This window comes from Erpetoichthys calabaricus, chromosome 7 (genome assembly GCF_900747795.2).
Source record: "Erpetoichthys calabaricus chromosome 7, fErpCal1.3, whole genome shotgun sequence".
Taxonomy (NCBI): Eukaryota; Metazoa; Chordata; class Cladistia; order Polypteriformes; family Polypteridae; genus Erpetoichthys; species Erpetoichthys calabaricus.
In genome coordinates, this window is record NC_041400.2 from 172,375,187 (window position 1) to 172,392,029 (window position 16,843).

Below are 16,843 nucleotides of genomic sequence, written 5' to 3' on the forward strand. Positions count from 1 at the left end.
TGTTTCTGTACAAATGACTAACAAACAGAGACGCAGGATGCACAGGTAATCAGCAGCTCTAGTCAGGGTATGCTAAACTGAAGTTGTGGGTCTTCAGTCAGGATTTAAACTCTGAGACTGAAGCGGCGTCTCTTATATTAGCAGGAAGACCATTCCATAGCTTCGGGGCCCTGTAACTAAAAGCTCAACCTCCTACTGTTATTTTATTAATTCTTGGAATCTTAATTAGGTCTTGTAACACTTGTTCTCAAACAAGTCGGTAGACTTATATTTACTCAATTATTTTAACCTCTTTTGTTAGCTGCTTTGGATATAAGTGTCTGTTTACCAAAAAAATGTAAATGTAATAAAGGGTCACATTAAAAGTAACGCAAGCTAAATTTGAATTAAATAAACTGTATAATTTATGAGATCTAATCAAGTACACATAGAATGTATGTTACTAATTATGATTATCAATATCCCATGTACAAGAATATGCCAAGCCACAGGCAGCTGATCATCACAGGCTGGTCTGCAGAAGGGTGCCATTGTAGCAGACAGGTTCACAACATCTAGTTACCTCAGTGTACATAATGAAATAGCGGTTTTAGTTAATAACATTTTGTTTCGAGGCAACTCAGGCCCTTTCTTCAGGCAAAATGTAATTTGATTACATCTTTCCTGAAGAAGGGGCCTGTGTTGCCTTGAAAGCTTGCATATGGTAATCTTTCTAGTTATGCCAATAAAAGGTGTCATTTTGCTTAACTTCTCACTACAGATATTCATATGCTAACTGATAGCATCCTATATTGCTAATTTGTTGTATGTTCTGTTATGGAATAGATAAGGTTTCATTCCTGCCTGAAAATGTCCGTTATTTTTGTTTACTTATATTGAAATCTTTTGAGTTTAATTTTGTAGTTTATGTTTTCTTTGTTGCTTTATTTCTTATTGAATATCAATTTTTGTCATTTTTTTCTGTATTTCAGTATTATATTGACAGTGTTTTTGTTAATGCTTTTTGTTATCTGCCCTGTCCCCTTAATATTGAATCTCAGTGGATTGGCATTGTAAACTTAGGATTTCTAAACAAAAAAGTCTCAAAAATGAATCAAAATGCCTAACAGAGAGGTGTAAAACTGTACCCAGCTAGTAACAATATGGGAAATATTAAATCTTTATAAATAAAAAAATTTATTTGTACAAAAATGTTCTGTAACAGTGTGGCTCCAAATAGTACAAAAGGCAAAGCAGGAGTTTCCTTAAACAGGCAATCCTGTACCAAAAAGTCTCACTGCAAAATTCAAAAGAATAGAAAAAAATGTTACTATTATATCTTTATAAATATTTTAATATATTTATTAATGTATTTTTGGACATGTATGATCCTATTTTGAAACTTTCTGGAGAAAAATAAAGTCTAAGGTAATGCAAGCATATGCTTCTTATTATTTATTATTTTTGGAGATCTAAAAACTTTTTTAGGTCTGCACTCTTATCAATGAATATTTCATCCTTGAAAACTAAAACTTCCTTTTTCTTTTAGGTTTGTAATGACATCGATGAATGCAGAGATGGTAAAAATGGAGGCTGTGCTGCAAATTCCATATGTCTGAACTCAGCGGTATGTAACTCATGTGCTCAATAGTGATGTGATGTAAGTCTAATAATGTGTGTTACTGTTTCAGATGATGCTCTTGATAAGAAAATTATTATTTAAAATGTTATATGTCAATTACTTAATAATATATATAAAATATAATTTGTTGTCTTTTCTGATAAATGGTTACCATACATTAAAAACACGCACAGTTATAACACTTTACAGTATAGCCTTTGAGATCTACTTTAGAGCACAGAATAAGAGAAGGCCATTCAGTCCATCAAGCTTGTTTACTAGACAAGGGTGTCCAACTCCAGTCCTGGACAGCCACAGAAGCTGCAGGTTTTCCTTCCTGCTATCTTCTTCATCAGTGACTAGTTTCTGCTGTTAAGTGACTTCTTGACCATTCATTTTAATTGCCTTGGTTTTTAAAACAGTCCTCTGAATTCATTCTTTTTTTTTCTTAAATGGCAGCCAAAAAATGACACGTGAAGTGAGCCAAGAGATGGCCAACTAAGCTGGGGCCTCAAACTCCAATCAGTTTTACTTCAGCCAGTTTCTTATTTAGAAGACATTCTTTTTGTTAATTTAACCTGTTATTTAATTTAATGGTTGTTGGTGCTCTCATCCTTTCACCACAGACATTTCCAAAACTGTTGATAGTATTTTTATAATATCATCAAAATGTTTTGTAGACCTGAGTAGATCAACATTACTAAGACCTTCACCTTTCTTTATTTTCAGATATTGAATGATAGAAACAAATTAGCTGTCATCTGTTGGCTCATTTTTTATCTCATTATTGTTTGATTGCTAATGAAGGAAAATAAGTAATTAAGGTGTGTTTAGCAGCAAGTCAATTAAAATTAAGGGAAAAGGAGTTAGTTAGCAGCACAAACTGGGCATTAATCAAGTGGTCTGGCTGAAGCCAAACGGATAACATATGCTGTACTTCGGGAGACAGCCATAAATGGATTGTGCCTAAAACTGAGTCGGAACAGTTAGACGTCTCACTGAGTGTCATATTTTTAAACCAATTCAACCCCCTCATGAAGGCAGCGCTTAAAGCAGGGGCGGTGATTTTGAACTACAAAGATCAGAGGTGCTCTCGTTAACCTGGTTCAAAAGACAACTATCTATAGTCGAAAAGTCTCCTAAAAAACCCTATCAGACTTTTAAATGTGTAACATGTCTGCAGAGCACATTGCATGTTTTAAAAATAAACATAACCTGATAAAAGGGAAATGCACTGGCATTCAGCAGCATCAATGAACGAACATGAACAATACATTGTCATGGGTGCTGTATGTGCCCGCTGTAGTTCAGCATCACAACAATACTATAGGAGTTAATGTAAGCTTGAAAGAATTCAATTCCAAAAATAAGTGGAATTGAAAACAAAATTGTTTTAATAATTTTTACTTACTGAAACTTTCAAAGTCTCCTTCAAATTACTCTCCATGTGAATGAATGCAACGGTTTTCTCACTGGTGGAAACATTTTTGGAACTGCTGAAGAGGTACGTTGTCCAATGCGTGCAGCAATTTTCTTTGACTTCCTCCATGGTACAAAAACACTTTCCTTTAAGTTCTTTTTTCTTTCTTCTGGAGGGAACAAGACAAAGTCACACGGAGCAAGATCAAGTGACATTTCCCCTTGTTTGAAAGACGAAAGCCACTTGTAGAGTTGTAGAGTTTTATGTAAAGCTTCCTCTTTAAAAGAAGTTTCAAGCATCACTACAGTGTCAACTGAAAATAGAAAATGATACACAGAAGCTAAATGACCAACAATATTAACAAAATAAGAAAAATTAACAAAGAAGACAAAAAATGGTATATGAGCTGGCTGAAATGTAACACTACTTAGATACAGCGAAAAGCCATAGGCATACTGTTACCTCACAGCTATTTATACTCACTGCACGCTGGCATTAGTAAGGCTGGACTTTTTCACAGTTTGCATTCATTTTCTGAATATAAACTAGACAGCTACTAGATCAGCTGAGAAATTAAAGACCCCCATATAGAAAAAGCCTGCAGTCTAGAATTAGCTGGAAGAATGGAGTTTCAACTTCAGTGAGATATAAAGGATTAGGCACCGCCACTTCAGGAATGTCAATGAGTTGTGTCTAGTTGAAACAAGACTTCACTTTACAACTATTTCTTGCTGTTTTTGTGTCATTCCTGTTCTCTGTGTGTTAACAACAAGAAATAAAGAAGGACCAAAGGTGATTGGTTAAGGCTGGACACCATGCTGCGTCATTCTGTCAATCAGGAGTCAATATTTAAAACAGATGGCAGCTATTTGCAAATTCTTTTTCTGTTCACCTTCTGTTATGTGATCTACAAAACGATCAGATGGCTTCTTAATGGATCCCTCGGTTTATTGTTCTGTAATAATAATATTTTTATAATTTTCATAATGATACATAAGAATTGTGTTGCAGGCATTTCATTAGTTCCTTCGCTGCAGTGGATCTGAAGGTGTCTCGTTTTTCTAATGTCTTTCACAGGGTTCATTCCAGTGTGGAGGATGTAAAGCTGGCTTTGTAGGTAATCAGCTCAGTGGCTGCCAGCCAGAAAGAAGTTGTGGTAATGGTCTTGTAAACCCCTGCAACATTAATGCACAGTGCAGTCTGCAGAGAGATGGAAACACTAGCTGCCAGGTATGAATCTTTACCAGCATCACTATTTAAATGTTGTGCTAATTGTCGAAATTCAGATTCATAATTTCAAAAGATTTAGCATTTCTGTGTTTTATTGTTTCATGATGGGTACTTACAATAGAAGTATCAATAGTTAGTACTATGCGTTTCAGCACTTTATGTTTTATGCTTGTTTAGTACTGAATATCTTCTCACAGTTTTTAATAAATCCTATCAAATATGTGAAACATCTTCGTCTAGAGGAACACAATGTCTGCTCATTTCCATTGCACTGAAAAATTGGTTAATATAATACAGCTATTAGATAAATCCTCATTTCCAAAATACAATCACCCTTTCATCTTTCAAGCCTACCTATATAGGGCAGGGTTGGAGGGCAGCTGGAGCCTAACCCACCAAATATCAGGCACAAGGGAGGAACAATCCCTGGACAAGGTGACCACACACTGGGACATGGGCAGTAAAAGGAGCGCAGGAGCCAAAGTTAGATATGGCGGAAATGACAATGCTGAGATGGAAGTGTGGAGGACAGAAAAGGATAGAATAAGAAATGAGACAATCAGAGGTACAACAAAAGTGCAAGAGATATCTAAGAAAGTACAGGATGGTAGACTAAAGTGGTATGGACATGTGATGAGGACAGACAATGAATATAGTGTGTGGGCAAAAGAGAGATGAGAATGGAAGTGCAGGGGAAGAAAAAGCAATGGAGGCCCAAGTGGAGGATCTGAAGGAAAAGGGTCTGACTGGTGAGGACGTGCAGAACTGAGCTGTATGGAAAAGGTTAACCAAAAACATTGACCTTTTGCAGAAGTGGGACAAGATAAAAGGAAGAAGAAGAAGAGGTGGAAGAAAAAGAATAATCTTAAATAAGCTATGATCATTTGTATGCATTTTGTACCAATCAACATATTTAGTGTAGTCCAGTTTATACCTCTATATTTGGAGAAATCAAAAGATTCCAAAGTATTTATAAATTAAAAGTATTTGGCAAGCACTTTATCATCATATAAGAACTTCTAATGTATAAATTCTACAGAAGACAGTAAAGACTTAAATGTCATATTATCTCATCATCTAAATGGTGAATGTGCTGGCACATGGTGCCATGGTCACACAGAGACACAAACAGAGAGAATATTTCCTTTCCAGTGTGGATATAGCTTTGCCTTATGATGAACTGGCTTCTTGCCCAGGGATGGTTCCTGTTGTGCAAGTAAAGCTCTCATAATTGGCTCAGTTTCCCCTGAAACTGTAATGGAAAAATCAAGTTCATAAACGAATGGGTAGCTTGTATATGTGCGTCCTGCACATCCAGAATTGACTCCATTCTTGGTGCTGTGAGGACTGGCTGCCAGTCCCATTCACCTGAAAATGTAAGGCAGCCTAAATGAATACTATTGTATACTATTACTTACTTTGTAAGCAAAGTTTTATAAAGGATTTCCTCAATGCCTATAAGATTAAGATATTGTAGCACTTCATTATCATCTGCAACATTTAAATGTAATAATAATAATAATACATTTTATTTATATATTTTGAAACAATTACTACCCTTAATACATGACAGTATATATTTTACCATAAATATATATATATATATATATATATATATATATATATATATATATATATATATATATATATATTATATTGAAAAACGTGAAAATCGAATAACCCTTGCATTACCCAGGTAAAGCTTGCATTTTACAGCTGACCTGGGTAAAGATGGAATAAAATGTGAGCTTCTAACTTTACCCTTGTAATCTCTTTAGATAATGAGAGCTTTAACAGGGTAATGCTAGTTTTATCCAATTTCTGGCTCTACCTGTAACAATGAGCTGCTGTTCAGGAAAAAAAGATTAATTTGTAAATATACATATTGGTTCACATACTGTATCAAATATCAATGTGGCGAATGTTTGCTGACTGGCCAACCAAACACAAGTGTTACCTGGTAGGTAACCACCTAATAATCAGATTACAATTCAGCCTGAGACAGGTTCCAGTCTGTCCCACTCAATTTGTGCCACAGCTGCATTCGACTACATGTCCATCTTGGACAAGATATGGCCTGTCCTGGCCCACTTAGCTGCTTGCTGCCTCTGCAAATTCACCAATATAGTAAAACTGCTAGGTATTCTTCGGGTTGTTTTTTTGTCTCAAAGATATATACATATATATATATACAGGTGCTGGTCATAAAATTAGAATATCATGACAAAGTTGATTTATTTCAGTAATTCCATTCAAAAAGTGAAACTTGTATATTAGATTCATTCATTGCACACAGACTGATGAATTTCAAATGTTTATTTCTTTTAATGTTGATGATTATAACTGACAACTAATGAAAGTCCCAAATTCAGTATCTCGGAAAATTAGAATATTGTGAAAAGGTTCAATATTGAAGACACCTGATGCCACACTCTAATCAGCTAATTAACTCAAAACACCTGCAAAAGCCTTTAAATGGTCTCTCAGTCGAGTTCTGTAGGCTACACAATCATGGGGAAGACTGCTGACTTGACAGTTGTCCAAAAGATGACCATTGACACCTTGCACAAGGAGGGCAAGACACAAAAGGTCATTGCTAAAGAGGCTGGCTGTTCACAGAGCTCTGTGTCCAAGCACATTAATAGAGAGGCGAAGGGAAGGACAAGATGTGGTAGAAAAAAGTGTACAAGCAATAGGGATAACCGCACCCTGGAGAGGATTGTGAAACAAAACCCATTCAAAAATGTGGGGGAAATTCACAAAGAGTGGACTGCAGCTGGAGTCAGTGCTTCAAGAACCACCACACACAGACGTGTGCAAGACATGGGTTTCAGCTGTCACATTCCTTGTGTCAAGCCACTCTTGAACAAGAGACAGTGTCAGAAGCGTCTCGCCTTTGGACTGCTGCTGAGTGGTCCAAAGTTATGTTCTCTGATGAAAGTAAATTTTGCATTTCCTTTGGAAATCAAGGTCCCAGAGTCTGGAGGAAGTGAGGAGAGGCACAGAATCCACGTTGTGTGAGGTCCAGTGTAAAGTTTCCACAGTCAGTGATGGTTTGGGGTGCCATGTCATCTGCTGGTGTTGGTCCATTGTGTTTTCTGAGGTCCAAGGTCAACACAGCCGTCTACCAGGAAGTTTTAGAGCACTTCATGCTTCCTGCTGCTGACGAACTTTATGGAGATGCAGATTTCATTTTCCAACAGGACCTGGCACCTGCACACAGTGCCAAAGCTACCAGTACCTGGTTTAAGGACCATGGTATCCCTGTTCTTGATTGGCCAGCAAACTCGCCTGACCTTAACCCCATAGAAAATCTATGGGGTATTGTGAAGAGGAAGATGCAATACGCCAGACCCAACAATTCAGAAGAGCTGAAGGCCACTATCAGAGCAACATGGGCTCTCATAACACCTGAGCAGTGCCACAGACTGATCGACTCCATGCCACGCCGCATTGCTGCAGTAATCCAGGCCAAAGGAGCCCCAACTAAATATTGAGTGCTGTACATGCTCATACTTTTCATGTTCATACCTTTCAGTTGGCCAACATTTCTAAAAACCCTTTTTTGCATTGGTCTTAATACATATTCTAATTTTCTGAGATACTGAATTTGGGACTTTCATTAGTTGTCAGTTATAATCATCAACATTAAAAGAAATAAACATTTGAAATACATCAGTCTGTGTGTAATGAATAAATCTAATGTACAAGTTTCACTTTTTGAATGGAATTACTGAAATAAATCAACTTTGTCATGATATGCTAATTTTATGACCAGCACCTGTATATATATATATATATATATATATATATATATACTAGGGGGCTTTGCCCCTACTCGCTTCGCTCGCCCACTCCCCAACCAACCTTTAAGCCAGCTGCTGCTTGTGCCTTGCTGCGTGATCTGCATGTCGCGCTGCGCATCAGTCATTTAAAAGCCTATGCAGCAGCTGTCCTTTTGTCTCACTTCATTGTCTCATGGGTCATTTAAGTGTCTCCGAGAAATTGTTTATAAGTAGGGCGTGATGTGCAAGCAGTCTCACAGGGCTTCAAAGTGTCTCTCCAAGATGATCACGTCTCGACCCAAGATTTTTTTTATATAATAGATAGATATATACATACAGTATATTGTAAATGAGACAGAGCAACAAGAGAGAGATAAAAAGTTTTTGGGTCTCCATGTATGCCCTGCTTAATGTCTAACACTGAACAAAAATCAAGTCATAAAATAAGATGATAAAAAATTAAAACCGCTAGTCTCTAAATTACCACACTCTGTAAACGCTACTTTAGGAGGATTTGTCCTGTGAGGTAGCTGGTCTTAGAATGAACACCATCTTCTGGTTATGGCACAATTTAAATAATCAAGTGGCAGTCTCTCAGAATGATGTCAGGTGTCTTGTGTTGGTTTCTCCTTCATTCTACTGGTTGAAACGTCATACAAGTTAGATGCTGTGTCACAGTCTCAGTCTGCCCCCCATGTTTCCCTTTACCAGAACTAATTTGGCACTCTTGTGTTGTGTATGTACAGTGGTGTGAAAAACTATTTGCCCCCTTCCTGATTTCTTATTCTTTTGCATGTTTGTCACACAAAATGTTTCTGATCATCAAACACATTTAACCATTAGTCAAATATAACACAAGTAAACACAAAATGCAGTTTTTAAATGATGGTTTTTATTATTTAGGGAGAAAAAAAATCCAAACCTACATGGCCCTGTGTGAAAAAGTAATTGCCCCCTGAACCTAATAACTGGTTGGGCCACCCTTAGCAGCAATAACTGCAATCAAGCGTTTGCGATAACTTGCAATGAGTCTTTTACAGCGCTCTGGAGGAATTTTGGCCCACTCATCTTTGCAAAATTGTTGTAATTCAGCTTTATTTGAGGGTTTTCTAGCATGAACCGCCTTTTTAAGGTCATGCCATAGCATCTCAATTGGATTCAAGTCAGGACTTTGACTAGGCCACTCCAAAGTCTTCATTTTGTTTTTCTTCAGCCATTCAGAGGTGGATTTGCTGGTGTGTTTTGGGTCATTGTCCTGTTGCAGCACCCAAGATCGCTTCAGCTTGAGTTGACGAACAGACGGCCGGACATTCTCCTTCAGGATTTTTTGGTAGACAGTAGAATTCATGGTTCCATCTATCACAGCAAGCCTTCCAGGTCCTGAAGCAGCAAAACAACCCCAGACCATCACACTACCACCACCATATTTTACTGTTGGTATGATGTTCTTTTTCTGAAATGCTGTGTTCCTTTTACGCCAGATGTAACGGGACATTTGCCTTCCAAAAAGTTCAACTTTTGTCTCATCAGTCCACAAGGTATTTTCCCAAAAGTCTTGGCAATCATTGAGATGTTTCTTACCAAAATTGAGACGAGCCCTAATGTTCTTTTTGCTTAACAGTGGTTTGCGTCTTGGACATCTGCTATGCAGGCCGTTTTTGCCCAGTCTCTTTCTTATGGTGGAGTCGTGAACACTGACCTTAATTGAGGCAAGTGAGGCCTGCAGTTCTTTAGACGTTGTCCTGGGGTCTTTTGTGACCTCTCGGATGAGTCGTCTCTGCGCTCTTGGGGTAATTTTGTCGGCCGGCCACTCCTGGGAAGGTTCACCACTGTTCCATGTTTTTGCCATTTGTGGATAATGGCTCTCACTGTGGTTCGCTGGAGTCCCAAAGCTTTAGAAATGGCTTTATAACCTTTACCAGACTGATAGATCTCAATTACTTCTGTTCTCATTTGTTCCTGAATTTCTTTGGATCTTGGCATGATGTCTAGCTTTTGAGGTGCTTTTGGTCTACTTCTCTGTGTCAGGCAGCTCCTATTTAAGTGATTTCTTGATTGAAACAGGTGTGGCAGTAATCAGGCCTGGCGGTGGCTACGGAAATTGAACTCAGGTGTGATACACCACAGTTAGGTTATTTTTTAACAAGGGGGCAATTACTTTTTCACACAGGGCCATGTAGGTTTGGATTTTTTTTCTCCCTAAATAATAAAAACCATCATTTAAAAACTGCATTTTGTGTTTACTTGTGTTATATTTGACTAATGGTTAAATGTGTTTGATGATCAGAAACATTTTGTGTGACAAACATGCAAAAGAATAAGAAATCAGGAAGGGGGCAAATAGTTTTTCACACCACTGTATATATGTATACTGTTGGGTGTGCCCTGTTGGCCGCTTAAGGAGGTCCAACCCCTATGCTAAAACTATTGGAAATTGTCATCTATGCAAGATGAATAGTAATTTACTTGCTGAAGTATTGCTAGTATCTAACTTAATACATGGAAAAAATATGACTTCTCTTGCATGATCCCCAGTCATGATTTTGTCAGCAATTGCATGTTTATGCAGTTTTACAATTTGTAAGCGTGCGCCATTGCATAGGCTTTATTTGTTGACTGAACTACTACTGTTCCTAGTGGAGTAGATGTACAGTATATAAGGTATTTTGTTTGATGTATGCATGCTAAATTGGTTGTATTAAAATGAGAGTATCATTGTTGCATTCTCCAAATGAAGACAATAAAAATGATATATACTGTAGATGTATACTACATGATGTACGGTTTTGAAGAAAAATGAGCATTGCGTGAAAATGTCACATGAAAATGTTGCACGATTTTATTTTCTTTTATATTTATCTTTTATATATAGAGAGAATATATATCCCGTTATAGTGAATACTGAAGTAATGAAATTTTCAGAATAACGAATACTTTTTGTTGGCCCGGACAAACTTTCATACAACATCATGTTAAACGGATTTTGTTTTAACGAAAAGTAAACTTCAGTATAACAAGCGTTTTTTCAACGAAAAATGGCTTCCGAAGATTATAACGTTATGCAAAAAATACTTAATGATGTGCCTACACTTTCACCGAATCTTAGGAAAATTGCAACAGTTTCTTTCTTGTTAGGCCAAAAGAATGCGAAAGTCTGTTGCAAAATGTCTGGTCTCAAACAGTCTCGAAAAGAGTGCTATAGCCGAATTCTGAGTTGTGCTCCACCGAGCATCCGCATGGGAAGTTGTATTATGTGCGGATAGTGTACTGCTCAAGTTTCATTGCGCTTCCTGAAGTTGTCTTTGCGGTGAACAAATAAACTGAGAAACAGTGTCAGTTTATGCTAAAAGAGAAATTAACTATCCTGGAAAAAAAGTCGATTCCAGAATGAAGAAAAATGAAGTGGCAAAAGCATTTGGAATTGCGCTTTCAATGCTGTCAATAATTTTGATAACTAAAAAAAAAAATAGACGACCAAGTCAAAAGATCAGGCATTGGGACCTGAACAAAAAAAAATTCGAAGCATGTTTGTATTTCTATAAAAAAGTTAGTAATAATCATGAGGATGAAAATGTTAACAATTTTGATAATGCACATTTTTGTTAAGACTTTTTGAATATTTTTTTTTGCAGTGCGGCATTGGCTGGGCTGGTAATGGATATCTGTGTGGAAAGGATACTGATATAGACGGATATCCTGATGAGGAACTGAAATGCAAAGACGAAACATGCAGAAAGGTATTTCTCTTTAATGAAAATATAGTACTGGATAGGGTCAGTATGCATTAGAAAAGGTGAGAAAGGCAAATGTTAAGTTTGTATTATTAATTAAAAAAGGTAGAAACAACATTCAATTGTTAAATTAGAATATTAACATTTAATATTAACATTCTTTATCTTGAATCTACTTTTTTTATGAATCAGCACATACACAATTATGGGGAAACATTTTTATTTTTTCTAGGGAAATCTGGAGGCTTGATTACGGATTAAGGACAAAAACTGTTTTATGTCTCTTTTTTACTTTTTAAGGATAACTGCCTTTATGTTCCCAATTCTGGCCAAGAAGATGCTGACCGTGACGGTTTAGGCGATGCTTGTGATGATGATGCTGATGGAGATGGCATTCCTAACGAGCAAGTATGTGCGGTTTGTAGCTGAGTGTGTTAAACGTGTGCTTTTCAGAACACTGATTGTATTATTCATAATTTAGGCACCCCTTGCCTCATTTAAATGGGTATACCATCTGAAAACAATTGTAAATGTTTATTTTTGTGAGACACCGTTGGCTGGAGAGTGTGAGATTAAGTCCGGTTGGGAACAACAGGGCATTTTCTTTAATACATACAGCCCCCAGTTTACAGTACAGTCAGGCACCCTCTGAGCTGCAAGGACAGTGGGTTTCACTAGACAGAGCTCCGAGCTGATGCTCTGGGTCAAGAGATAGTCTAGCCCCAATGCTGGAGATGTTTCCAAGAGACCCAGAGGTCAACAAGCATGGAGTTGGGTGGAAGAATAATGAGAAGAGCTCAGCTCAAAACAAGAAGAAACACCAGAGGTTGTGAAATAGGAACGGAGGCTGTAATTAATGTGGTCTGGAAATGCATTGTGTAGTAGGCACATGGTAGTTAGGGACACTAATCCCTAAGTGTTATAGATGATTTTTTTCTACTTTTCCTTTGTACCTTGCATTTGCTCCTTATTTGCGGAGACTCCCCCTGTTTATAATAAAAACTTCCTTCTGTGTAACCATTTGGAGCATAGATATGCACACATAGATGCCACATTCACATCATCAGGCACGTCAGTTGAGCTGCCACCATGCAGCGGCCATCTTCTCATTTTAAAGTTGTACAGGGTACATCAGTGTTACTTGTGACTTTAATGCAATGTCACAAAACTGTGCAGCTTCTAAATGGAAGAAGAAAAGAAATCTGTAGACAGGAAAGAATCACTTCTCACAGCTGATAGCTCTTTAAAGCGTGTTTTAATTTTATTACTAGCTTGTATTTTCTGTGACCCATATCAACTGTAGTAGACCTGTAGTTGAAGCAGAAACTTTGACAACCTTCAAGAAGAATCTGGATGAGACTTTGGGACAAATTAACAAATAGTTTTGATGGACTCAACGGTCTCCTCTCTTCTGTCAAATTTCTTAAGTTCTAATGTTCTTATCATCTAGTTAGCTCTTTTAAAATACGAATACAGGCAAAAGCAGTAATCTGTTGATATTTGTATTTGTGTTTATATAATTATGCTAAAATATTTATTGAAGGTTTATTGTTGTTTGTGTGGACATAAGTAATAATATTTTATTTTCAAGTCCTGTCACAGGTGTGTGCTCTGAAAATCTAACATGGCTAAACATAACCCATGATGAGGCAAAAAGATGTACTCTTAGACAAGAGCTGTAATCCTGCAAGACAACAAAATTGTTCTCTAAATTAACTGAGAAGAAAACGCTGTACTTACTTGTGGTCTTTGATGAGCCTCCGCTGTGGCCACTACAAAACTTTGTGCATGCTGATGATGACATCCTCGCCCTAGTGCATGTGTCCTGCCTGATGGGAATTGTAGTCCCCACGTCAGCTCTGCTTTTTGGGTTGCCCCCTCTCATTTTAAACCTTCTCCCCCATATGACATATTGCTTTTATTTTACGTTGGATCAGCGGCAAGGCACATTCAAGTTATTATAGTTAACAAAAACTAAAATCAAAACTGAAACTATTATTAAAAAACATTTTTTGTAAACTAATGACTGACTGACATGACTGACTGAAAATAAAATAAGTAACAAAACCGAAATGAAAACTAAAACTTAATGAAACTATTAAAGCAGCTGGAAAGACTAACTGAAATAAAAAAATAATTTACTAAAAATATTTTTAGTTTTCGTTTTTGAATGAATATTCTTGCCGTTAGTCTTTAACCCTTGTAACTTTTAACTCTAAAACAGAAACTAATCTACCTCGAGCCACCCACATATATTCATCCAGTGAACAGAGGGCGGGTGTTCACATAGCATTTGTGGTGACTTAGTAAGCTGAATACGAGCGCATGTGGAATAGAAAGCAATTTACTGTGCCACCTTTCTTTGCGCTTGTTGTATATCAAGATGTAATTTAAACACCTGAAATCAGAATGTGCTCATCAAGAAAACTTTTACCATACGGAAAGAAAAATCACGAGTGAGTAACATTTCAGTTTGCTTCTCAGGTGCCTGTGTTTTGTTGACAATAATTTACCTGCCACTTCTCACAGGAGAAATCCTTTTTGAAAATAAAACGTTACTGATCGAGAGACTGACTACGTCATCATACAAGATCAGCATATTGTTACTGACCAATCACTTTTGCTTTAATAAAGTCATTTAACAATGAAGCAATACAAACCTTGTAAAATTCCTGAGCTGGCAATGTCTCCACTGAACTACAGGTTGGTGGGAGAGTCTGCCAACTGGTGAAAAACTAAACATACTACAGTAATCCCTCCTCCATCGCGGGGGTTGCGTTCCAGAGCCACCCGCGAAATAAGAAAATCTGCGAAGTAGAAACCATATGTTTATATGGTTATTTTTATATTGTCATGCTTGGGTCACAGATTTGCACAGAAACACAGGAGGTTGTAGAGAGACAGGAACGTTATTCAAACACTGCAAACAAACATTTGTCTCTTTTTCAAAAGTTTAAACTGTGCTCCATGACAAGACAGAGATGACAGTTCCGTCTCACAATTAAAAGAATGCAAACATATTTTCCTCTTCAAAGGAGTGCGCGTCAGGAGCAGAGTCTGTCAGAAACACAGAGGAAAGCAAACAAATCAATAGGGCTGTTTGCTTTTAAGTATGCGAAGCACCGCGGCACAAAGCTGTTGAAGGCGGCAGCTCACACCCCCTCCGTCAGGAGCAGGAAGAGAGAGAGAGAGACAGAGTTTGTTTTTCAATCAAAAATCAATACGTGCCCTTCGAGCTTTTAAGTATTGCGAAGCACCGTGCAGCATGTCATTTCAGGAAGCAGCTGCACAAAAGATAGCAACGTGAAGATAATCTTTCAGCATTTTTAGACGAGCGTCCGTATCGTCTAGGTGTGCGAACAGCCCCCCTGCTCAATCCCCCTACGTCAGGATCAGAGAAAGTCAGCTCAAGAGAGACAGAAAAGTAAGCCGGGTAGCTTCTCAGCCATCTGCCAATAGCGTCCCTTGTATTAAATCAACTGGGCAAACCAACTGAGGAAGCATGTACCAGAAATTAAAAGACCCATTGTCCGCAGAAATCCGCGAACCAGCAAAAAATCCGCGATATATATTTAAATATGCTTACATTTAAAATCCGCGATGGAGTGAAGCCGCGAAAGGCGAAGTGCGATATAGCGAGGGATTACTGTAATGTGTTTTTGCTTTTTTTCTATATTTATTCATTTATCTTTTTTTAGTTAATATTCACAGCTCAAAATACCTGATACAGTGGAACCTTGGTTTACGAACGTCTCGGTACACGTACAAATCGGTTTACGACCAAAAAGTTCGCCGAACTTTTGCCTCGGTTCACGACCACACACTCGGTATACGAACAAGCCAGTTTCCCTTTCGGTTTGTACATGTTCAGTCTCTCCCTGTGCATTTCCTGTGCAGCGAGCAAGAGAGAGAGCGAGAGAGCGCGACACACACACACACACACACAGGCAGCGCCAGAGAGACAGACGCACACACACAGGCAGCGCGAGAGAGAGAGCCACACACACACACAGGCAGCGCAAGAGAGAGCCGCGCACACACACAGGCAGCGAGAGCGAGAGAGAGGGCTGGACTCATAAGGTAGAGAAGGCAGTTAAAGAATGCACTGGGCTTGATTTTGTTTTCCCTTCTGTTTACAGTGATTGGTTCTTAGCGTGCATTGTTGCAATGTTACTTTTCTTGGTGGTTTATTAAATTACTGATTTTTTCAAATGTTCATTTTTTTCCCTGTGCTTAAAACTCATTAAAAAAAAAAAGTGTTTTTAGCCAGCGTTTGGTAGTGCTATGCGCGAACTATGGCAGTGTTAGTTTTCTCTGTTGTTCAAGGTTTTCTCAGTGTTATTCAATGTTTTTACATTTAGTTTACTATTATGCTGTGCATTCTATGGTTTAATTAACTATATTTGTGCTTAAAAACTTAAACAAAAATATATATTTACATACAGTTTGTTTGGCCTGGAACGGATTAATTGTATTTACATACAATCCTATGGGGGAAATTGCTTTGGTTCACGGCCAAATTGGTTTACGACCAGAGTTTTGGAACAAATTATGGTCGTGAACCAAGGTTCCACTGTATTGTGAAAATAATCCAGTAGCAGAATTATGTTTTAAAATATCTGTCCTCCTTTTTTCAATTTTTCTCTCTCTCTCAAAATATTTAGTTGAAATATCATATTCTTTTTGTTCTTAAAATCAGCCATATCATACATATTGCATACCAGGGATTTTTCCTTCCTTGCATCCAAACCTGCTGGGGTAGGCTCCAGGTTTTCTGTGATCCTGCTTTGGATAAACAGGTTTAGATAATGTATTTATTGTTTCTAATCTCAGATGCTGTCTGTCGTTTTGTGCCCATCCATACTCCTATCCCCTGCTTTTACTCTGCTCATTATGGGTTTACTGTTCTTATTCATGGGCTATTAAACTCTCTAACCTTGACACTACATGCTTGTTTTTCTTTGTTTACCTCCATACAGCTAACTGGGGTCTGCACACTGATTCAAACCTAAGAGTCCTGTCCTTCCCAAGCCCCCATGATTTTCATGATCACACCTGTCAGAACACAGTAGAATCT

At 37.7% G+C, this 16,843-nt stretch overlaps 1 protein-coding gene across 1 annotated transcript in view; it reads left to right on the forward strand.

The window, feature by feature from the left end:
- thbs4a (thrombospondin 4a) overlaps positions 1 to 16,843 on the forward strand; it is a 160,166-nt gene that overhangs the window by 65,218 nt on the left and 78,105 nt on the right. The window contains exons 9-12 of the mRNA XM_028805726.2: positions 1,529 to 1,606; positions 4,098 to 4,250; positions 11,668 to 11,772; positions 12,067 to 12,174. Coding sequence (XP_028661559.1) covers positions 1,529 to 1,606; positions 4,098 to 4,250; positions 11,668 to 11,772; positions 12,067 to 12,174 — 444 coding nt within the window. The remainder of the gene's footprint in view (positions 1 to 1,528; positions 1,607 to 4,097; positions 4,251 to 11,667; positions 11,773 to 12,066; positions 12,175 to 16,843) is intronic.